At 38.0% G+C, this 24,119-nt stretch overlaps 1 protein-coding gene across 3 annotated transcripts in view; it reads left to right on the top strand.

The window, feature by feature from the left end:
• Positions 1–257: 257 nt before the first annotated feature.
• The window catches only part of LARGE1 (LARGE xylosyl- and glucuronyltransferase 1), a gene marked incomplete at both ends in the record, with an annotated part of 197,781 nt that continues 173,919 nt past the window's right edge, over positions 258–24,119 (top strand). For all 3 annotated transcript variants that reach the window (XM_079545305.1, XM_079545304.1, XM_079545303.1), the window contains one exon: positions 258–363. In XM_079545305.1, coding sequence (XP_079401431.1) covers positions 258–363 — 106 coding nt within the window. The remainder of the gene's footprint in view (positions 364–24,119) is intronic.

The raw sequence follows: 24,119 nt of genomic DNA, 5'->3' as shown, positions 1-24,119 counted from the left end.
TTGCTTTATTATTAAGTAGTTATGGGTAACAGTGAAAACAATGAAATGAGTACTGCTTTGCAATTGCAATAACACAGTTTTTGGCTTTCATCTTCTAACTCTTTAGGAATACTGGCATAGTCCTCATTTCTGTAGAGAGATAAGCTGTTGAAACATGTTTTCCTTTCCTTTTCAGGAAGTAATATGTGGGAGGCTGTGGACTATTTGCTTCCAACATAGGAACAGCACTGGGTTGGGAATCTGAAACTCCTGAGAGAATGCTGGGAATCTGCAGAGGGAGGCGGAAATTCCTGGCTGCCTCTCTGACCGTCCTCTTCGTGCCAGCCATAACGTGGATTTATCTGTTTGCTGGGAGTTTTGAAGGTAGGAGGGGAGTAATGGCTGGGTAAAAGCGTGTGTTGAATGATTTGCATTGGAGCAGACAGACGTACATCAGGCATCGCTGGTTTTATTTAAATAAAGCCGGTTTGATTTGTGTAGGAAAATGGCTCCCAACATGCAGACTTCAACAAAGGGCTTTCCTTACTGTGTTCTCACTGCTGAGGAGCAGTTAATTGCTGTTCAGTTTTCCTCTAGTCCTTGAGCTTAAATGCAACCAAAACTCTGATTTTCCCTAATTTATTTGACCTCTGTGTTTTCTGATTTCTAAAGATGGATCTATCTTGTACACTGTAAGATTTCATTTCTACTAAAATTACTGTCTTATTTTCAGTTCTGCTCTTAATACTGTTTAGAAATGTTTAAAAAGGTATGAATTATAAAAAATATGTATTCTGGGCACTTTTTACACAACTCCTGTTTTTATGGATGTGTGTGTGAGTCTTCATATGTATGGATGGTATGGGTCATGGAGTTTAATTTTGTGGTATGAAGCAGGAAGTGTATCTATCTTCAGTAAAGACCAGGAAAACATGTACCTAGTATGGTTCTGTATGTTGTGAACTCTGCTAGGTGGGGGTCACTCATCTGCAGGCTGTCTCTTGTCCAGTGGCCTCATGGCCTGAGTGGGCCTCTACTCTCTGAAACAAGAAACAGGTTCTTAGTTTGTGGAATGGGAGGTGGTGTGGTGGAACTACGCTCTGTGAAGTAAACATTGCAGTAAAGAAATCATGAGACAAGGGCTTATACTCAGTGCATCCCATAGCGCATTGAGGGTTAACAAAACTTTCAGAGTGCTAGGTTTGCCCAGCACTGCCATCTTCTAACCATTCTCCACACCTACAGTGGTAATGCTGCATTGCCCTCTGTGTCTGTAACCATGACCCATGCAATGATCCATGATTGTTGTTGTTTGGGGAATGAGTGTGTGGGCTTGGAGGTCAAAATGGAAATAGGTGTAGCCCTGCCATGCAGATTTTGGTGAGTGTGGCATGCAGGCTCTTCTTCATTGCTGGTGAAAATGCATTGCTAATAGTGGTTACTGTGTTGAAAAATAGCGTTTTGTAGCTGACAGTTTGCTCTCTCAAACAGTTATGATCTTTGTATCAATTGTAGTTTCCATGCAAACAAATAGGACACATTACTTTCAGAGCAACCTAAGTATAACTGTATCACATTTCCTAAAAAGTGCTTAAATATACACGGCCTGAACAACACCTGGCTGAGCAGCTAGCAGAGTGCCTGGGAAGTGTTCAATCTGGGACTTGCTGTGCAGCTAGTCTGCTTTCACCATACAGAGCAGCCAGTATGTCATTGTGAATACCCCCGAGATGTTCTGTTTTCATTTGGGGTGTTCTGCAAAAGAAGACAAGAAAATAATTGTATTACTTCTGAGTCTTCTTCCTGCACAGGAGCTATGTCCAGGTACTGTCCAGGTTCTGTCCATTTGCTACTAACACTATGCCCTGTTTTAAAAGCTGAATTCTATGAAATGTTTTATGGGTTTCCAATTTGGTTATATATAAATACCAACGTGGCTGAAACCTGCAAGCACATGAGGCTGTTTTCTTGCCATTTGCCTTGTGTGAAGACTATTAGTTCTGGCCACTGCCTCTGTGCTTATTTTGCCAGAAGGATGAACACAAAAAATCAATGAATACCTGAGGCATATTTCTTTATAAAATCAATTTGAATCCAGGTCCCTGTGGGTGGCCATTGGATGTTACACCTGGGACAGCTCTCCTTCCTCTGCATTTTTCAAGCAGAGATCTTCAAATTTGCGTATGTATATCAACTTGCAGCCATATAACAGGTAGATTTTATAATCAGACCTGAAACAAGCAGTACTTTGCCTTTTCAGCTGTGTATCTGATGAACTTTCTTCTGTTCTTGAACGAGTTCAGTGCAGTTAGGTGAGGTTAGAAAATGTTGTGTCCCTTATTACTAGTTACTAAGCAGCTTTTTGTTGCTTTTATTTTGTTTTTTAAAGATAGAGCATTTCATTTCTGTCAGTAGCCATGTTATTTTGGCAAGCTTAAAAACCATTTCTTAGTTATCTTAACATGAGGAAGGGTGTTTCATCCTTTTAAAAATTGTTCAAACACAAAAACTGTTCAGCTTACAGTCTGATAAATTTTAAAATTCATTGTTTTAAATGTCAAGCAAGCTTCTTTTATGTAATCCTGGCTGAGCAATTTGTGCTTGGTTTCAAAACAAAATTGGATTCCAAGTTAAATTACAAGTAAGGGCATCTAAAGATTTTTAGTGCATATTGCTTACATCTCTGAATTAGTTGTATGTCAGGTATAAATATTTGCTTATGCAAATTTATTTGGTTACTTAAAATTCTGCCTCAATGGGCAGTAACTCTGTGAGCTCATTCTAGAATGAAACACTTATGGGATTCACATAAAACTGAAAATATATGGGGTGCTGGCTGCATACTTGAACGGTAATGATCTAGCAGTCAGAACAGTGCTGATTTTGTTTGATTTTTAAAAGCTGAGCAAATGCAGCCCTCACCTTTTTGTTTTTAGAAGAATATTATGCTGCCTTATTGTAATGACTATTTTAATTGTGTCCACAATTGTAAATGGAGTACTGCTTTAAATTCCTGCGTGTAGAATCCTTTGTTTTTACAGAGGGCTCAATACAGATCTTGAAATTTGCTTCTACATGCTATTTGAGGTGACTTAAAGCTCTCAGTGTGAATTAATCTTAAATGAAACCAGGGAGCAAAGCACATTACTGATTAAGAAGCCTGGCACTGGAAAAGGGCTGCAAGCAATGCAAAGTTATTAACTCTTTCCATTATCTCTCTGTGGCTGTTTATGTTACTTTATTCTATTTTACTATTTGGCTGAGGGGTGATCGAATCTTAATTTATTGGTTGAAAACTGGGGTAAGTTAAAATATTTATTTAACCAAATAATAAGTAGCGTTTTCCTAAGCTTGTACATTAATGGCCAGACAGTTGAAGCTGTTCTTCAATTTATCTGACTTCTTGGTTTTTTGCACCACTTTGGTCTGCACAATTAGTTTATGTATTAATGTCTTTATGTGTTAATGCATACTTGAGTAAAAAATGCCCCAACAGCATGGTACTTTGATTTGAAACAAGTGGGAGCGGAGAGTCCTCTGCAGCTTCTGGCACTAGGTGTCTGTGATTAAACACAGGTGCTGCTAGGAATTTTCTTTTCAGTTCCTCTGGGTTCAGATTCAAGTAAATGGTTCTTGTTACACTTTTCTCCACTGGATTAAAGGAACAGCCTTACTGAATTCTTAAGGTTGGAAGGGACTCCAGATGCTCTCTGGATGAACTTGTTTAAACAGGATCAGGTCAGATGACTTTATCCAGTCATATCTTGAAAACCTCCAAGGATGGAAACACAGCATGGCTGCTCTGAGCCACTTGTGCCACTGCTGACTGTCTGCTGGACTGCCATCAAGTGGGAGAGTTTCTTGCTGTATCTGTTTTCAACTTCCTTTGTTTATGGCTGGTGGTTGATGTCCCTCATCCTACACAGTGCATGTCTGTGCAGAGCCTGGTTCCATCTTCTTGCATCTGCTATAGGAACTGGAGCCATGCAGTAAGTCCCCTGGATCACCTCCAGGCTGAACAAGCTTGGCTCTCTTGGGGCAAGCAAGCAATTCAGCAAACAAAAAGCTTTGTAGGCCTATTTCATTAATGTCTTTCTTAAATGGAGGGCCCCAAGCTGGACACAATATGCCAGATGTGGTCCAGTATCAAGTCAAGGGAAGTGGTCATTTCCCTCAGCCTCTTTGCTGTGTTCCTGTTGATTGTTCCCAGCTTGCATTGCTGTCCAGGCATGGCTCCTGGGTCATACATAACGCAGTGTCCAGCAAGACCCCAAGTCCTCCCAGAAGGTCTAGTCCCCAACTTGGATAGAGGAATTCTGTGGGAAACATTAAAAAAAATTGCATCTACTGGTCTCTCATATTCACAGCTATAATCACTACGTCGCAGAAAGTGGTCAGGTTGGACATATGTGATTTACCCTTGCTAAATCCATACTAATTTCACTGTCAAGGCTCAGTGTGTTTCCTTTTACAGGTACTCACATAGAGCAGTTGAATCACTTCTCAGTTGTTTTTTTTCTTTCCACTAAGCTAAACTAGTTGAGCTAGCTGAGTTGTCATGGCAAAGAATTTTGTAGTCTTCTTCTTTCTGCAGTTGTTTGTTTGTTTCAGAGCATTGGAAGCAAATGACTCTTCAGTACTTATATCTGCAATGCTGCATCCTAAAGTTATTTTTTCTTGATGCAATTAACAATTACATTACTGCTTCATTTTCATATATCTGAGGACTTCAGTTATTAGTTTGCCATAGCATAGCGGTGAGTCCACATTTAAAAACCTTTAAGCACTTTATTAGTAGGTCTATAAAGTAAAATATACCCCAATGTTATCAGTTCCGTTGGTGTGCTTTTTAAATAGCCTGCAAGTCTGTAGAAGGAAATTTTGTTTTCATTTTGTTTTTTGTTTCTGTTATCAGAAATGGTGATGTCTGCTGTGAAAGTAATTCTTATTTTATTGTGTTTGCCCACAACAGAGGTGGATGTTGGCAGTGTGGTAGTAGAGGTTGAATCTTCCCACCAATATCTCATTACTTTTTGTTGTCATGTGACAGATGGCAGCAGGGGCAGTCTGATAAAACGGTGTCTGACATGGAAATGTGTATGAAACGAAGGTGTGTCATTGAATTCCTCCATGTGGAGAAAATGGAACCCACTGAAATTCATTGATGCTTGCTGAACGTTTATGGAAGACCACGCAGTGGATGTGAGCACACTAAGGCGATGGGTAGCGTGTTTCTGCCATGGTTACAGCAATTTGAAAGACAATCCAAGTTCAGTACAGCCCCGTGGATTTTTATGAGTGCAGCATGCAGGCTTGTTTATCAAAGGTAAAAATGCATAGCCAGTGGTGGCGATTACGTTGAAAAATACTGTTTTGTAGTTGTCTGTTGCAGTTTCCATGGAAATAAATAGGAGGCATTACTTTCAGAACTACCTATGTGCAAGGCAGCCTCCTGCATCGCAGCTGTCACTCAAACACTGCCTTGAAATATTTATTGGAGGTTTCATTATCCAAGCTGTGACAGCAGTAGCTACTAAAAGCCTCATTAATCAAGTATAAATGTCTATTAAGGTTGTGAACTAGAATATTAAAGAGGATTTTGAATGTTATATAGCCTTAGAATGTACCTGGTTACTGTTGTTGTTTTTAATGATGCACAAGGGCAGCATAATTTCAGTTATCAGTTACTTTGAATGAAAAAGCTAATTGTTCCAATATTCTTAAATTACATTCAAAAGGCAAAGAAATAGAGTGGGTAGGATTGAATGCGTTTAGAACAGAGAAGAGGAAACTGAAGTAATATGTAATGAATTTTCATTAGGAAGAAAACAGCAATTTCACTAACCAACAGTCGCTTCAGAAATGGCATCATTTTCGCATATATGTTGCAGTTTACCATCCCCTTTATTGTGGAGGTCAAGTAAAATGGATACTTGAAGTGTAAGTTGACATCACTGATTCCTCAGAGGAGTGTCCACTGTGGCTTTGCGCCCTCAGCACGTTTACCATCACATCCATCTGACAGGATGAAAATACACTGGAGTTACCAGTCTTTGTGTGGCGGATCCGCTTGAAGGTGGAAGCCCTGAAATGTCTGTTCAGGGCTTCTGTTTAGAAAATGTATCACAGCAAAGGAAGAATCAATAATGTAACTTACAGATGAAAACTGGAGAAGAGGTTGTTTGAGATCATGTAGGGTGTCTTTGAGAGAGATGAAGTTGAGTGTGTTTTTCGTTAGCTTCTGGACTAGAATTTTAAGATCAAGAGGTCTTCCTTCTTTCCTACTTTCCCGTATTGTCCTCTTTTCACTCATGTGTTGGGCAGCTGTCATTCCCTAATAGAGACTGTACTTCAGTCCAAGCAGTCTGTAGGGGTGATTGAAACCAGAGTTGGGCAAACACCTCATAAAATACAATAAAGTGAAATGAAGGAAGGCTGCAAATACTCATCTTAGTATTTAAATGGGTTGACTTTGATGCTGTTCATACTCTTTTTGTGTATGCTTTCCATAAATATTCTAGTGAATATGTTAATTGGGAAGACTGTCTAACAGGAACAATGAATATCCAGTTTTAATATTCATGGGAGGCAGATTTTGAAGTCATATTTGTGAATACTTGAATGAGACAACTGATTCTAGGAGTTCAGCTTTCTACAGTTAAGCGCCAAAAGTTTATCACATGATCTGTGTGCGTGATGAAAACTGCTTGAATTTTTAATGCTTGCAATAAATTGCTCATAGCAAGAAGCAAATAAGTAATTAATTGCTAAAATGTTTATCAGATACTTGCAAACGATGAACAAATATTAGAAAATAATCCTTTCACAGACAATGTAATCAGAAAGAGGCAAAATCTGAAATTGCATTTTTTCATTACGATTTGCACAGTTTGCTTGAATTTTATCCCTTGTGTATCTCAACAGGATTAAGCAAGAAAATTTAATCCAATGTCCATTTAAAGTACAAGTTTCAAGCTCTGTATTGATCCTGTCTTTTTAATAAAGTTCAGAGAAAGGAGGTCCTGAAAGAATGCCTCTGCTTATAATAAGGATATTGCTGTGGTAAAAGAGCCAGAACAGGACAGCAGGAGATGTATTTTAGTTAAGATTGGCTTCCTGTTTACCCCTTCTTGAATGCTGCTTCTGTGCGTATTTCCATCCTGGAGTGGTTTACTTCTCTTCCGTTATTTTTTTAGGAGATATGCTGACAGTTGTCACTTCAGCATCTCTTTATCTCAGCTGCAATCAAGATATCTTCTTTAGTATGTCAGTGGTTTTTACTAGCAGATCCCTACAGTGTAAAATCAGTCACCACAGTAAAGACCTCATGATTGCACTGAGTTGTGTTGCGTTATCCTGGGAAACTTCTCTTTCAGTGAAACTCTTGTGATTTGGATGCATGGAGTACTAACAAGGATTGGTTGAAGTGTGCTTTTGACCACAAGGTCTCTGCTGTGAAATTGGTGAATCTGATTCTTTGCTCATCATTTTTAGCATACAAATTCAGTATCACCAGAAATAGGTTCTGCTCTACGGATATGAGAACTCTTGCCTGCACATCTTGCAAGAAAATAAAACTAAGAAGCAAATATGAAAAAATAATGAGCTTTTCTCCCTGTTGTATAAAGAAACATTGCTTTTGAGCAATGACTGGAAAGATGAAGTAGTTTCTATGGCAAAGCAAGAATGGCCTTACTCAGAGAAAGTGAGCCAAAGTGCAGCATGGCCACGAGAAACCTCTTGGAGTAAAAAGGAGTTGTGATGCCTATCTGGTTTTCTTCTCTATCCCTCTTTCAAGTAAAGTAAATGCTTGTGTTCCTGCAATACACTTTAAGCTTAACAAATAAGGTCCACTGAAAGCTTAACATCCAAATGCTGGTGTCAGTGCTGTTTCCTCCTTAGCTTGCTAGAAATTCCCATTCTTAAACCAATACATTTTAGTCTCAGGAAATGCCATATAACTTGCAAAATTGATCACTTGTTTTGTCATGATGTTGTATCAGATAAAGCAAGCCCAATATTGTTTCTTTGAATAACATTACATTACATAGACAATTGTTCACTTTCAATACCTTTCCTCTCTCTCTCTCTTTTTTTTTTTTTTTTTAAGGATATGCTTATTTTTTCGTAAGAGTAAAGTAAGCTGTAAGGTTACTTTCTTTCCTCTCCATGCACCACTTGGTTGGATGGATTTATTTTTTTTTTTGGGCGGGGGGAGGGGGGTTAAGAAGTCTACCAGCTTTGTCTTGGCTTGTTTTAAATAATGTTGGCTCTTAGTCTGTCATTTTTGTCAGAAACATGAAGATCAGATTAGAAAGGAATTATTTGAGAGGGAACAAACTGCCAGCTTCTTAGGAACAGCATTGTATTCTGAATATAATCTGTGGAGTTTTTCAAGATCTTTGTTTCATCTCTTTCTTCTCTGTTCTCTGAACAAAAAAAAATGTGAAAAATGTGAACTATGGAAGTTACATTATGGGAAGATAAGCTAATTCTTTCCAAGAGGAATGAACATCCTCCAGATTTGTCAGGGCTGCATGGAAGACTAGTAATAGGAGAGCTACTTCCTGATAGTTCCTCTTTCTCTGTTTTAAAGATGGACACTTCCTGACATTATAGTAGAAAATGCTTTTCTGCAGAAAAAAAATTGTAAAGTAAGATGAACTCAACCATCATGTTTTTTAGAATCCCCAACCCCCCTAACAAGTAGAGCTTGGCTTTTTGAAGCAAAATATGTAATTCTATAGGTATGCCAGACCTTCTTTGAGTGCTGGAACTAATGTAGCCTGTGATCAATGTCATGCAGCTGATTGATGTTGAAGCTGCTTTTCCCACAGTTAGGGTATTTATAAAACCTAGCTCCCATATGGGTCTCTCGGTGTCTAAATAAATCTTGAGCTCATGCTGCACTGTATTTCTCAATGGTAAAATGTATAGCATCTCTCATCTATCTTACACATTCCTGACAATTGTAGAAGCTTCATTACCTCCAACTTCTTTCCCTATAACAAAGTCATTTGAAATTTGCCATTGTGTTTTGGGGGTGAACAGGCAAGCAGGTCAACAAATGTGTACATCCAAGATGGAAAAAAATGCATGAAATAGAAATACTTGAAAAGATCGAAATAAAAAATTAGCAGTTTGATTGTGGTGAATTGAGGTAAGAATCTTATTGGACAGCATGTTGTATTCGTAGTGTCTTTCAGTAATTTTGAAACTTCTAATTTGAATATTTATTTAAATACGCATTTAATGCAAGAAGGAGAACAAGTCAGAATGAATTCCGAGAAATACTTCATGCATTGTGCCCGATCTTCCAGTTTTCTGCAGATAATACTGTGGGGTGCTTTAGGAAAAGCAGAAGAGAATGAAAGATAATGTCTTGATATGGGATGGATGCATTTTAGTTATGCTTAGCTTAAAAAACCCAGCATCTTCCATACATCACCTTATTCCCTCTTTACCCTTTTCAAACTTTTTTCAGTCACTGAATCATTCAGTTGAGCAGTTGTTTCTGTCCCTTGAAATATTACCTCTCATGTTGCTTTGCCTTCTGCAGTGTGTTTTTTTGAGACTTGAATCTTAGGGCTTCTAAAATACTTCGATCTCCTCAGAGAATTGGGTGGAATGCACAACTAACATAACAAAAAATAAAATAACATGGGCTGACAGCAGTCAACGTGGTTCACTCAACCTTTAGACACCAGCAATAGGAGGAAGAGTTGGTGACCTGGAGAATGATATATTTTTAGCCTGAGGTTTTCTTTGTATTTAACAACAATCAAGCCATTTGAACTATCCTGATATGGTCATTTTTTCCAACCCGTAGCATGCCCATCCTTTTGCATAGTTCTGTGAAACAGGACTCAAAGTAATAGGACTCAAACTAATAACTACAGTTGAAATTGCAAGAATGCTGGATTCACTACATTTTCCTAAGTTAAATGCATAGTTCGTAACAGAACTTGATTCTATTCTGGTAAATTTACGGTTGTTGGTTTTTTTTTGTTTTTTGTTTTGTTTTTTAAGGATAACAACTTACATAAGCCTAGTTAAAATATTTTGCTGTCTGCATAGTGTTTCATAATGAGGTGTTCTGCCACTGAGCTTGTAATAACGGGTCTGTATCTGTTCTAAATAAAAGATGCATGATCTGCTCTCTGCACAGTTATTCCTGTAGATGCTCAGTGAAATTACCTTGTAACTTTACACCAGTGTACACTTTCTGACACCTGGAGTAGCTTACAAGATTGGATTTAAGACATGAAGTCCTGAATTGGAAAATCCAAAATACAGAATGAACTGAAGGTGTGACTGTGGTGCTTGTGATGGCTGTTAGCTGAGCTAGCACAGGTACTGCTAGACAAAACACTGGCCAGTCTGAGAAGCAGAAGCAGCCTGTTCATCTTATGCACTGGTTTCTAGGTAGGGACTGTTGTCTTTAAGTAATAGGTTGAAACCAATGCATCTACAGCTGCTGGTGCTACCAGAGCATCATTATTTTGCTCTCCATACTGGAGACTGAGGTTGTGATGGTGTAGTGTAATTTCAGAGGATGTTGGATGGTATTCTTGTAAATATGGAGAGGAGTGTATCTGGAGCTGTAATAAAGCCATAGCCAAGAAGATGGAAATACTCTTACATGCTGGAATGGAGTGGAAGAAATTGCTAGTGCAAAAGACGTGGAGGAGCTGTCTGTTTATGATGTGATTAAGTAGAGTAAATATAGTAATTCAGTGGAAGTTGTGTTCCTTTCTTCTCACCATTTTCTTCCTCTTCTATTTTTCATGTTTTTTTGAACAGTTCAGTTGGGAAGGACCTAAAAAGATCCTTAGGTCCAATTGCTGAGTTTTATCACTGATTTTTCCTTCCATTCTTGAGTACATCTCTCCTAGAGTAGTTGCAGCAGTCTTTTGTTTTATTTGTTTTTCAAAATGGAATTGGCAGGCAAATTTTCAGGTTCTCCTAAAAAAATTGGACAGAACAGTTAGTGATATTTTCTCAGCTTTTGAAGACTTGTAGATTTTTAGCATCAGAGAGACTATTAACAATTGCTGTCTCTAATATCTTGGGTAGTGCAGACCGTATTACATTGTTGAGTTGATAGAATAAAGCTAGCCAGTAATCCCTGCCTCTGACCCATGCCTTCCAAATTTAACAGAACTTTACCTCTGGCCAGGCTTCTGAACTTAATTTTAAAGCTGATGGAGGATTCTAGCATCTCTCAGACATATTATTCCCCCTTGTTCAAGGATTCGTGCTTTTATCCTTGTCCAGATTTTTCTAGCTCACTGGAGGAAGTGAAAAATGAGAAATAGATGAGGAAAAGATATTTTAAAAGGATCATTTTAACAATTTCATGTATAATAAGTGGTCATGGCTATGAGATAATTCAGCACGTAAAATTGAACTCTTAAGAAGTATCACCTTGAGAGCAAGAGATGAGAACACCATGGTTAGTAAAACATATAGCTATTTATAAAAAGAAATAAATTTATAGGATAATTACTAACCTTACCATAGCTAATAGAAACTAGTTACCAGGATGATCCATTGCCATCCCTGTTCAGGAAAACTATTTCCCCAGTGTGTTCTTTGTTCTGGGTTCAGATTGCAATACCTTTTCAGATGTGGAAAAAAGAAATCCTTGAGAGAAGGTCAAATCAAATAGTTTCAGCTGCAAGTTAAAAATGTGCATTAACTTTAAGAAACAAGATTTATTTGAGCATTAGCTTGGCAAACAAATTATTCATGAGATCAAGGCTCATAAAGTCATGTTTTAGCAATCTGGTAGATTCTCCAAATAAAACGTAACACCAGTGTACAGTGTTTACAAGTTACTTTGTAGCATTAAGAAATGGAAGACTTTTCATTTTTCACGGCGTTAAGTCATTCAGCATTCTAAAATCACACTGAACTAATACCACAGCTTTAATACTTCATAATCAGTAAATTTCCTGCCAATCACTGGATTTAATTTAACCTAACTCAGTGATTTTGCTTGTTAACTTTAGCAGGAATAATATTTTCAGATGACCGAGTGCTTTAAAAGTCTGCTTTTTATTCCCTACTAATCAGACTATTATAATGTGTATCTCCAGTGATCTACACTGACTTTAACTGAGGTTTCTTTTGGTCTGAAAATGTAATACACACAGAATGTTTTCTAGGGGTATTAACTGTAATGGATTTAGCTATTTCACCTCTTGCTTCAGTGCATTACAAACCCAAGGGTTTAAGGGAAAAATCTCTGCAGAGAGGTTGCATTTTGCAGGATATTCTTATAAGGAGCCAGTATAAAAATCTGTCTGCACAACTACAGTAATTATTGGTTTCCAAGGAACTCCAACAGGCTCTCTTTAAAGCTTTGCCAATATACACAGAGAAAAGTAAATCTGAAAACAGCAATTACCTAACACGTTTGAGTTGGGTGAAGGTATTAGTTGCCTGTTCACATGCACCTGAATGGAGCTGTGATGAATTAAGACATCTTCCCGTGGAACTCAAATGCCTTTAACCAAACAGTTGAAATCTACTACTTATCTCCTTCAAGTCATGCGACTTTGTTTGTCCAAGATTTCTGCTTTACCTCACAGTAGCCTGACTTCAGAGCTGCTGGTAGTGACTCTCAGCTTCATTCTGTGTTTCTTGCTTTAGCAGGTTAAATGTTTAGGAGCAAAACATACAAAAATTATTTATCTTTTCCTCCTTTCCCTAGTTTTAAACATTCTCATATGCCCCCTTTCTCTTCAGCTACCATACTTGCACCTCAGTGATTTGATATTAATAGCAATGATTAAGCAGTTTCAGCTCATCAGAGAAGAGATATTAATCATCATCAGACCCAATGAGAAGTTTAATTTTCTGGTTCTCTTTTTTCACTAAGCTCTGGCGGCTGTCACTCGCACCAATGTCTGCGGGACATTTAATAATCTTCTGAAGATGCATTTCAGTGGCTTCTCTCCTTTTATTTCCTCTGTCAATCTCAGCGAGTTTCATCATTGCAGGCTTTAATTGAAGACCACTGCAAGGAGATGGAAAGAAAATTCTTTCTTGAACAAAGCTGGTTCAGGAACTCATGGCTTTTATTGTGTTCAAGAGGCAGATGAACTAAATGCAAATGTTGAAACTAAGGGAATTGTTGTTTTGCTACATATTTCGCTACTTCTTCCCTTACAAAATGCTGTTTTCTCTCTGTCCTTAGCTCCTGGTTTTCCACTTTTTTTCATTTTCATTTTGCCTCAGAAGTGTTGTTGGATTTGTGGTGCAGTAAGGATGTTCAAATTGAGTCAGGTGGAGAGAAAGAATCGACATAAAAAAAACTTCATAACTTACACCAGGACTGATAAGTGTCATTGGCAGGATAGCATTATCACAGTGTTAAAACATCTTTTTTCAGCTCAGTTGAAACAACATCCAAAATGACATGTGTACCAATGAAAGCAGTTATGTGGGATATTATGCTAGTTGATGTACAAATAGCTGTTTAAAATGACATGTCATCTTAGACTGGTGCACGTTTACCTTATAGAGAAGCCCTAAAAAAGTAGCAAAATAGTTTTCTGAAATGATGCTCCTACTGTCTGTCACCTGCTAGCTACAATAAAATACTGAAGTCCTGTCCGTATTGGTGCTAATTTGCATTTCCTACCTATTTGAAGGGTTGTTTTATCAGCTTCTAACTAGAAGCTCCCCATTGGGAGCAGCACATTACAGTTCTGTAAGTCAGAGAAGAACAGATTGGACAAAGACAAAACAATGTGGGAATCTCAACAGCAACATGATTAGTTGGTCTGTGTGTGCCAGATGGACCTTGCCTCCTAGATCATGGATTCGTTGTGTGAACAGTGGTTTAGCTGGTTAATTTCTACAGCCTAAGGTGTAAAAACACTTATGTAAAATTTTAAGCAGCTTGTAGTTGAATGTTACTATGCTTGCATTACCTGGTTTTTGAGTCAATTTTTCTGTTGCTTAAAAAGAAGGCCCCTCCACATTTTTCAGGATCATGTAATGATAGAATGTCCCAAATTGGAAGGGGCCCATAAGTATCATTGAATCTGACTCCTTGCTCCACCTGGGACCACCCAAAATTCATAATGTATGAAAGGCTCAGGTTGGGTACCCAAAACCTTTTACCCCAGATCAGTTATTAGTTTTGAGTATCGGTGCAGAAAAAAGGGCAGGTCCTTAGTCTGACACTTGGCTGTTCTGGGGGAATTGATTTATTTCCTCTTGCTGGAAGATTCTTGTATCACAGCAGATTCTTGTATCCAAAATGGCCTCTGTCTGCACTGCTCATCTGGGTGACTGTTGTAGGCCTGTAAGTTTTCTAGTCACAGAAACTACCTGAACTTTATTAAAAATGGCCTTTTACAAAGAAGAACTTTGTTGCCATCAGTAGCTACTTCTCTACCTTGGGGACTGAAAACACAGTAGGCTTGTAAATCAAATAAAAAAGACATCCGTTTAGAAAAAAATTGCTATTACTGCATTTGCTGCCAGTAGGAAGAGATCAGAACCTCCCCCCACAAGAAATCTACAACAATTAATAATGTTTTTCTCTTGATTGACGTAATAGTTTATTTTGCAGATTCACTCAGGGGAGCCAGATATAGAATAATATTGTCAACCTGAGGCAAAGCGTAATGGTATTTTAGAGCATACTGGACTGCAGTCTCTGAACATGAAATCTGGTATACAGTGGAGGACAGAACATACCTTTACCTTTATTTTTTCTAAGAGTAGGATACTGCTTTTGGAAAAAAAAAAAAAAAAAAACAGTTTTGCTTAGGGGCAGACAGGGAATGGAAAAGCTCCTACTGATAGAAAGCTTACCTGTGGCAATGACAGGCTGACAGAAATGGATCTTCAGTCAGCGGGAAAGAGGAGGAATCAGTAAAAGAAGAGGTGAAGTTTCGGAGCTGTGTTTTTAGCGAGTCTCCCAAGAGAGGTGTTCTAATTGTTTGGTGAAAGCTGAGGACTTAAGGCTTTAGGTAAGGGTATCAGAGGTAATGAATAGGAGGAAGGAAAACACCCCACTCAGGTGTTACTGTTACTTGTCATAAATAATTCCTTTGTAGGGATCTGAAGAAAATGCTGGGAACTGGAATTTTTGAAGTAAGCCAGGCAGGAGCTTGTAATCAGGAGAGAGGCCAACTTTTTACAAGGGCAGATAGTGATAGGACAAGGGGAAATTGCTTTAAAATAAAAGAGGGTAAATTTAGTTTAGATGTCGGGGAAAATTTTCACTCAGGGAGTGGTGAAGCACTGGCACAGGCTGCCCAGAGAGGTTGTGGATGCCCCATCCCTGGCGGTGTTCAAGGCTGGGTTGGATGGGGCCCTGGGAAGCCTGATCTAATGTCTGATCTAGTGATTAGCAGCACTGTCCATGGCAGGGGGCTTGGAACTAGATGATCTTTGAGGTCCCTTCCAACCTAGGCCATTCTCTGATTCTATTATTAATTCTATGAACGTAGAAAATCCATCTACTTGGTATTTTCAAGAGGGAATCCAACTCTGAAAAGTATATATGGAAGAAAAAGAGGACAGTGAGCTGCAAGTGAGGCATTTTTAGTGATGATGGATGGTGCAAAGATTATTTATGGCCAATTTAAGTCTCTCTAGACTTCATGGCAGCTCTTTTCATAATCAGCTACCCAATAAGATAACCAGAGATTCTGTGCTTGAAAATAATGTGAAAAGACTGGAACTTGTTAAGGAAGTTGTGTTCTTTCTCTGTACTTTAACTGAGTGTTCCAGTATATTGCAAAATAATCAAGAAATAATTAGAACACTGAAGTTTTGAATAATTTTTTTCTGTATATATAAGAAATGAAAGAAAAACATTCATGATATGTACTACGTAAGAGTGTAATGTATGTAATACACATTACACTCTTATGTAATACATAAGAGTGGGCCTGTGTGGAGACAGAAGTTGGGCTCAATAATCTTTATGAGTCCCTTCAAACTCAGGATATTCTGTGATTCTCTGTTTTACTTCTAGATGCTGATACTGGATAAAAGGAAGACAAATTAGAGATGAACTGAAAGGCTCAGCTTTGTCATTATTTCAAGATGGCTGGTTGAACATAAGCATGAGATAATGGCTGTGAGAATCCATACAGGGACACTCTCCTAATGATCCCTATTGATTATTTATTTGCAAAGAAAACAGCAGAATGTTGTTACCAAGCTGATGGCAATATCAGCCAGGGAGACAAGAAAAAAAGCATATGAAGAGGCTTTTGCTACCTGTTCTGATAGCAAAAAATGGAGTAAAAAAGGTTCAGAACTTCACATATGTGCTAATACTAGACATTAAAGTATTTTGTCTGAACACGTTTGTTGAGAACGAAGTGAATCTTAGTTCTGTACTAAAGCATATGGTGGAAAGTCAAACCTCTTTTCTGGCTGTTTAAAAGAGAGAACAGATGATAAATAGTGAAATTCTTAGGAAGATGAGGACTTTACATTTGCTCTTAGTACTGCAAGCCAGCTAGACTTTTCGTTGTGTACACAAGTGGACTTGAACTGTACAGAACAAGATACAGCCTTAAATTGCAGCAGTGGGAGATTTAGGTAAAGGTTTACAGGATGAAAAGTGATTCTAAATGTAAGAAGTGTGAAGAGTCCTGATAGATAACAGAGCTGTAGAATCTCTATCACGTGGTGTTTTTTTTTTAAAGCAGGGCACAGAGTGGCACGTTAAGCTCAGTGTTGGAAAGTATGAAATAAGGCACCTTGGGAAAGAAGAATGTTAATATGTGGTAGTGAACTCTTGGTAATTGTTATTGCACTGGAGCTAGATCGTGGTCTTTTAATAAATATTACTTAGGAAAGCTGACAGACACTGAAAGGCAGTGGATAATGTCTGTACATCAAAAGCCAATGGCAAAATCTAGTAGACCTTGCTACTTATCAGAATGGGAGACTTAATTGTATTTTTCCTTTACCAGATTGAGAGCTTTCTAAATACACAAGGCATGACAGAGTTTTTTAGATAAACAGATACTGTTAATACTGCAACAAATGGATTTTATCAGATCAACAACACACTTGGGATGGAAATTGGAGGATGGTATCTGTTCATCAAATCACTGTACTTCTGCTACAGCCTCTCAGTGGAATTAATGAAAAGGAAAAATCTTCCACTGGTTCTAAGGCAAAATTTGACCTGCTAAAGGAGGGACTTAAATGGTATATCAGCTTGGGACAACTGAACCTTAGCTCAATAACCAAGAAGGTCCCTTCTAATCCTGTGTGGTGCCTTCAAAAATATATTGCCTTTTTTCTTCATGGAGCCCTCCTCCCAGGTTCCACTGAGCAAGCCATAATCTCCTTTGCTAGAGAAGGTATACTATTTGGAGCTTATGTTTTGGCTTCTTTGTGACTTAAAAACAGTATTTTTAAGGATTAAATCAGCAGAGCTGATGATTTCTTTGGTATGACTTGATGAGTTAATGACACCTGCCTTCTTTACTGAGTACTTTTTGATCTACTGATGAAAAACACTGTAGGCTAGGTAATATTGTTGTTATTATAATGGAGTGTTGGGGACTAATTAGTCACATCGGCCTTTTTAGGCAGGGGAAAAGAAGTGTCGATGGAGAAAAGGGAAAGCTGTTAAGCTTTGGGAATGCTGCTTGTAAATCTTTTGAGTGACAGTCTGTGTGTAACCTGAACTACTCAAATCACTTGTGTGGGAAAGTGGATGTCTTTCATAGTGGGTGGCTCACAGAATGTAATTTGTAAAGAAACATACAGCATGTATTGAAAAAGCTCTGATCCACCTTTTATTTCTTTACCTGACACATTGATTTTTCTGCTATACTTCCTGTCTTGGTAGATACTTGAAAGTGTTCTGCAGAATACAGACTCGACTCTGAGGGACGCTGAGAACCTGTAGCTTCCAATAACTTAGATTTTATTTATGAGGAGTTAGTGTCCATCATTAGCAAATAAAAAGAGCCCCTCAGAAACACAGCACAAGAGGAAAGTCTGGACAACGAGGAAAAACGAAACACACTGGCACATGAGGAGGAATATTAAAAACAAGTATGGTTACTGTATTCATGTTAGACTGAAACACAGGGGGCAGCAACCCTCAGTCCATCACACACACAAAAAAGTATCAAGATTGTTAATAAGTGGCCATCCTCTCTTTTCATAGCATCATGAAAACTGAACATCCCCAAACCCCATGCAGCCATGGTTACTGAAGATGACTCTCTGTGGAATTGCATGAAGTGTCCACTTTGTCCACATTTGCATGTATAACATAGGGATCATTGATGTGCTGATGTCAGGTCCATATATTTTGATGTTTTTAAAAGTTAAGTAGCTCAAAAGCTTTGACCCTGACCTATCTTTTCTCTCATGCTTTTTTGCAGTCATTGTGCTAAATTTATGTTGCCTAAGCGTATAGATTTTCAACAGAATGATAAGTTAGTCTCTTTCAAATATAACTTTACATTATGTATGAAAGCGAATAGATGGAATCGACTTTTTTTTGGACTCACCTCTCTTTTCATAAGTTTCTTATGTTCTTCATCAAATGATTGTTTAGCACTGCAAAACTATTCTAAGTATAGGAGACTGAGTTGGAAACTGTCCTGAATTGTACATCAATAGAATTACTAGCAGCATTTTGATGAGCAACTCTTTTTATTGTTGCTGGAAAAATAAAGATTCTTTTGCTTTTGTGATGCAGGTCGAGTTTTGAGAAACTTATTTTCATTGTCTATTTCATTATTATTTATAATATTTTCTCTGTGAAGTTTTTTAGGAAACTGTTGTTGAAATATAGTCCATAAGATCCAAATTTGAGACCGGATAAGCGCAAATAAGGTTTTTATTCACCACATAGACCTTCAACAACCTTCAAGAAGCGAATCAATCTATATGAATCTTTTATTCTAGTCTGTCAGGAGTATGACATGAACATGACAAACGGAATCTTTTATAAAATAAATATGACTGTAGAAAGGTTAAATGAAATCAGTATTTTTGAGAGTTTCACTGTTCACAAGGAAGCCGTCCAACCTTTTGACTTTAATATTCTCACACTAATAAACTCTAGGCAGTCTTCAAAAAACAAAACAAGCAGTTTCTCTGGCATTAACCACACGAAGTGAAATAGCTCATTCTTCTGCTTGACATTTTACATTAGTAGGGAGATGTCTTGAAACTCTTGGAAACCACACTAGATCCTGTAATATAGATATGAAAGGTGTGTAAGAGATCCATTAAGGCTATTACTAAGATAGGCAGAATAATGTGAGCACTGTCTCTATTGTTACCCAAAGAAGGATTTGAATATTTCTCTTTCTTTCAGGTTTGTTTTACGTGAATTGAGAAATATTTCCTGGCTTCATAATTAATATTTTTAATGTAACTACAGCTGTGCAGCAGAACTTTTCTTACATATATTTGCCCCTAATCACTGTTCCTGGTGTCTTTGTTCCTAACTCCTCACTGAAGACTTTTTATGAGGATACTACACATCTGTTTGATTTTGCTATGGACTATGGCATAGGAATAGTTCAGTGACAGAGAAGCATTTTAACTCTTGGCTGCACTTCTGAAGTTACTGGTTCTCTGTTCACTGTTTCCTGTGGTTATTCTCAAACTGGTGGGCAAAACTGAAAGAAATTTCCAGATGTCTCATTTATTTAGATTTTTTTGTGTGTGATCACTGGGGCTCTTTTATCTTTCTTGCATTGCATGCTTATCTATTTTCATGTTTTCATGTAAAAGGCTCTTTTCTGATAAATGATGAAGGAAAAAAAGCAAATATAAAGAAATTCAACATTAAAAATCTTCTTTATCTGGTTTTCCTACTTTTGCTGTATCTTACCACATCCCAGCCTGTCAATCTGCCATGCTCTATTGCTCACTTGTGCTCTCATTCATACTCCTGGCTTTTCTTTCATGTTTATGCTTGATTACCCTCTATTCCTTTCAGCCTCACTCATGCAAAATCCTGTTTCTGTTTTCTTCTTGCAGTTGCACTGGCTCACACTTCTCTCACACTTACTCCTACCTCCGTGTTTTCACCCCTCTCACCCCTTTAAGCTTTCTGGGTTGCGCTTCTTATTGTGCTTCATTGCACTCTGGCTCTCTACCATACTTGTTCAATGTTCTCTATTTTATCTGAATTCTTGGGGGTATATTTGCAATGCTGCCTAATGGGAATAAGGACTGCTATTCTAGTATACCTCTAATAGCTTTTATGTTTCTCAGTCAACACCAGTGATGATGTAATCAGAAAATTTTACCCATTGCTAGTGAGTTTCCTTCCACGTGTGCATCGTTAATTTTCTTTCTCTCTTTAAGCAGATATATACAAAATCCAATTTGGTTCTACTTTTTAAAATTGATTTTCACTGGCAAAACAATTTTATCGTGGAAATACAAAGCAAAGGAACATTGTACAGTGAGTTTACAATGTGTCCTGTGCTAAACTGCATAAGATTCTGGAAATGGAGCTAAAAGAGAAGAATTTTGCATCCTCCTTTCCAATAGCAGGCTATATGCAGCATGGCTCAATCATTCTTTTCTGTACAATAGTGATACTTTAGAATGGAGAAGTCATGCAAACTGCTGTATATGGCTCACCTATATCTTACGCTGTATATTCTACTGTTGGAACACCTGCTTAGCTATGGTTAGCATAGAAACCTCACTGATTGTAGTTTCTGTTATTGTATTGGGAATCCATCTTAAATGATAATTAATTATCCTCTTCATGAGTAAATTTCTCCTGGGCAGCTTAGCTTCCTGACCTTTTTTTTATAATTTTCAATTCTGCTGTACCGTTGGATTAGGTTTATAGGCTCAGACTTATATACTGACTATGAGCATTAATATTTAGGGCTTCCTCTGAATAGAATATGATTCCACATCTTATCACCCAAGATTAACTAGGTAAGTATAACATTTTCAGGTAGTTGAAAATTTCTTCAGAAATCCATGCCCTGCTTCTTTTTAGTTGGTATCCATAATTTAACACACTGGGCTAGTGCCTCTTAGAGGTAGTGTTGATGTCGAGGGTTGTTTGTACTTACAGTTTAGCCAGTTGCTAGACAAATCTAGCATTATTTTACTGTGACTGATGCTATGAAGAAATAACAGGCAAGATATGAGTTTCTTTTCCAAAGAGAAGCATCTCTGTGTCTTCAGTCATTTACACTAGAACGTTGGACTTGGGAGGTAGAGGAAACGAGACACTGGTAGGGGGAGGTTGAGATGGTGTATAATAATGAGTAAGGAAAGCAATCCACTCATTTTGTTAGAGTAACAAATTCAAAGTATGCCTACATCTAATTTAAAAGCACAGTTGGGGCACTACTGTTGCATATCCAATAGCTTCACTTCTTCTAGTTCAGTGGCAATGTGAATATGTTGGGATTCCTTGTGCAACCAGAGCTGTTACAGCCTCACTGTGTTCAGTGTCTGAACTAGTTAATGAAAGCATTCCTGGTGTGTTTGCACTCACGGCTGCTATAGTAACCCATCACAGTAGTTAGGAGATAACTGCAAGCTGTTGAGGCTGGAAGGGAGCTGGAGATCAGAGGAGGAGAATGGAAGCCCATCAAACCACTGGTCCATCCAGTCATGTCCCATCACTCAGCTAGCATGAGCTTTCTTCCAGTTAGGGAAGTTTGGATTTGCTGCCAGTGAGCACAGTGAGGTGAGTTTCCCTCCTGTCTCCTAGTTCCTGCTGTCAGACATCTGCAAAGCCCCAGGGAGAAGATTTAGTGGAACTCCCAAATTATTTATTAGAAATTACTGAAGTAGTTACTGCTAGTAATTGGTGTTATTTTGATGCTTACTTTGATGCTTGTGTTGGGAAATCTGAACAGCAATTTGATTTAGAAGATACTAAAAGAACTAAATGTTATCAGTGGGTGTCACAGAGTTAACTAGATCAATCTATGCCCGTGACGGGGGGCAGTAGGCCTGTGGGCCCCCCAGCCCCCAAAAATGGGAAGGAAAAGGGAAAAGGGATAGAGTAACAGGTACCCCACATACCTGCAGATACGTCCATTTATTCTGCCTTTAGTGTCAGAAAAAAATCTTTTTAAATGATGGAGGTTTTAAGAGTGTTTCAAACACTCTTAAAAAGAAAAGTGTTTGAAACACTTTTTACTGTGGAAGCAAGTGTTGAGATGGAGGAGAGGTGTTATTCTTTGTTCCTAACACTTTTGTTTGAGTCTTGGGTTGTTTGAATTGCAGATAAGGCAAAGTGCATGTTACCTGGGGAGAAGTGAGCAATTTGGGCTTGATGAATGTCAAGTGAGACTACTGTGTAGGTGTCATGCCACGGCTGCAAACAGGGAGATGCAGTGTACATGTAGAAACCCACCCTAGATGCACTGCGTGTGAAGTGGCAGAAAGACGTAGCCCACTGCCAGCCTGAGAACTGGTTTGGTTAGAGTGGAAATTCTCCCTGCTACTTTACTGCAGAACCAGTGTGGATCTCTGTCTTTTCCCAAGAACCATGCAAGCACTCTTCTGGGTCTTCTTCCATGATGCTACAGCTAAAAACTGGCATAGGCTGAGGTTACAGACAGAGATGACTGATGTGTGTGTATTGCCAGCGGAGGTGTTCACAGTCGATATCTGTGAAAACTTTTTGGTGTTTTCTTTTTTTTTTTTTAATTTATTTATTTCCAAGTCTGTATCATCAAATAAGCGTAGAGCTTTTGAAAGGGAATGAGTTATCAGCTCACTGGAGGCAATGAAGGGAGACAGATTTTGCTGCATAAATCAAAGTGGACCTCTCAATTTTCTTGAAATTTATCAGGAAAGAAAATTCAGTACTTTATTTTAAAACAGTTCAATTCATTTCTTTAATGAGTATTTGAAAATCTTTAACCTTCAAGAGCAATTATTCTCTAAGACTTATCCATTCTTTCCATTTTGGAAAGATGGATACTTAACTGAGCTTCAGGCTTCTTGGTGAGACTCAGTCTGAAGCTGACAAATGTTTCCTCTGACAATTTAAAGGGTTTTTTCTTTTAATTGAGTTTTTAAAAGAATGGACATGCCTTTAAAAATTAGCAAGACAAAGTGATGCATAACTGTCATGAATAGATTAAATTCACCCATAAGAAAGCTTCCTTACGTCCCCATTTTTCACTATCAGAAAAATAAATAAAGATTATATCTTACTATGTCTGTATGAACAGAAAACCCCTCTGTTTGCTTAGCCTGTAAAATAAGAAAATCTAATAGTGAAATGGCAAAAATTGGCAGAAGGAGAAAGAATGGATATAATTCCTATAATTCCTCAGACTTCTAAATGTTTTAATCACTTTCGGCCTTCAAAGACTTCATAGAATTTAATTTGACTGATGGAGTCTCTTTGGCTAGAAAAAATATCATTTACAGTATTGTCAATCCCAAATGTCCTAATATCCTGAGTTCTGGATCACAAAATTCATGACATTGAATTTTTAATTTTATTTCTAAAGCAACTCTGCATCTGTTCTCCTAAAAATAAAAACCCTCATTAGTTGCCATTTGGGTTATGAATTATTAGATTGGAATTTATAACTAGATAACAACTTCAGGCTTCGCTTTCGCATTGTATGGAACAAGAAATCTACTTACTTTAAAAAAGAAAACTAAAGACTTTTCTCATTGACAGTCCAAATGTGCGTTCACATTAATGGTGATTGTCTAATCTAAGCAGAGCATGGGCTTGTCATCTCAATTTTGCTTAATTTTGTTCTTTGCTCTATCATACAGTCCTAAGAACGATGAGATTTGTTGACTAAAGTATTAGTTGGGACATGCATCTTCTTTGCCAGTTCACTGTCCTTCATACCTACAGCATGAGAGTCCAGAGTGCTGCATCTCTCTAACTCCCAAATGAGCTGAGAAAGCATTAGTTTCAGATGTAGATCTAGGGAGCGGCAATTAGGAAATTACGTGATAACCCACACAGGTTTAACATCTGCACTCCAATGTCCAGATACCAGTGGGTGTCGTGAGGGCACGTGGCAGCTCAATATACTCCATGAAACTTAGCCATGGGTATTTGTGGCAATTGTTTATTTATTTTTAAAAAAATTATGAAATATCTGCTTCCTCTCCTTACAGGTGGCTTTCCAAGTAAAAATGTGGCAAGA

This window comes from Tetrao urogallus, assembly GCF_951394365.1.
Source record: "Tetrao urogallus genome assembly, chromosome: 1".
NCBI lineage: Eukaryota > Metazoa > Chordata > Aves > Galliformes > Phasianidae > Tetrao > Tetrao urogallus.
Note: the sequence above shows the minus strand (reverse complement) of the source record. Positions and strands in the feature narration are given on the sequence as shown.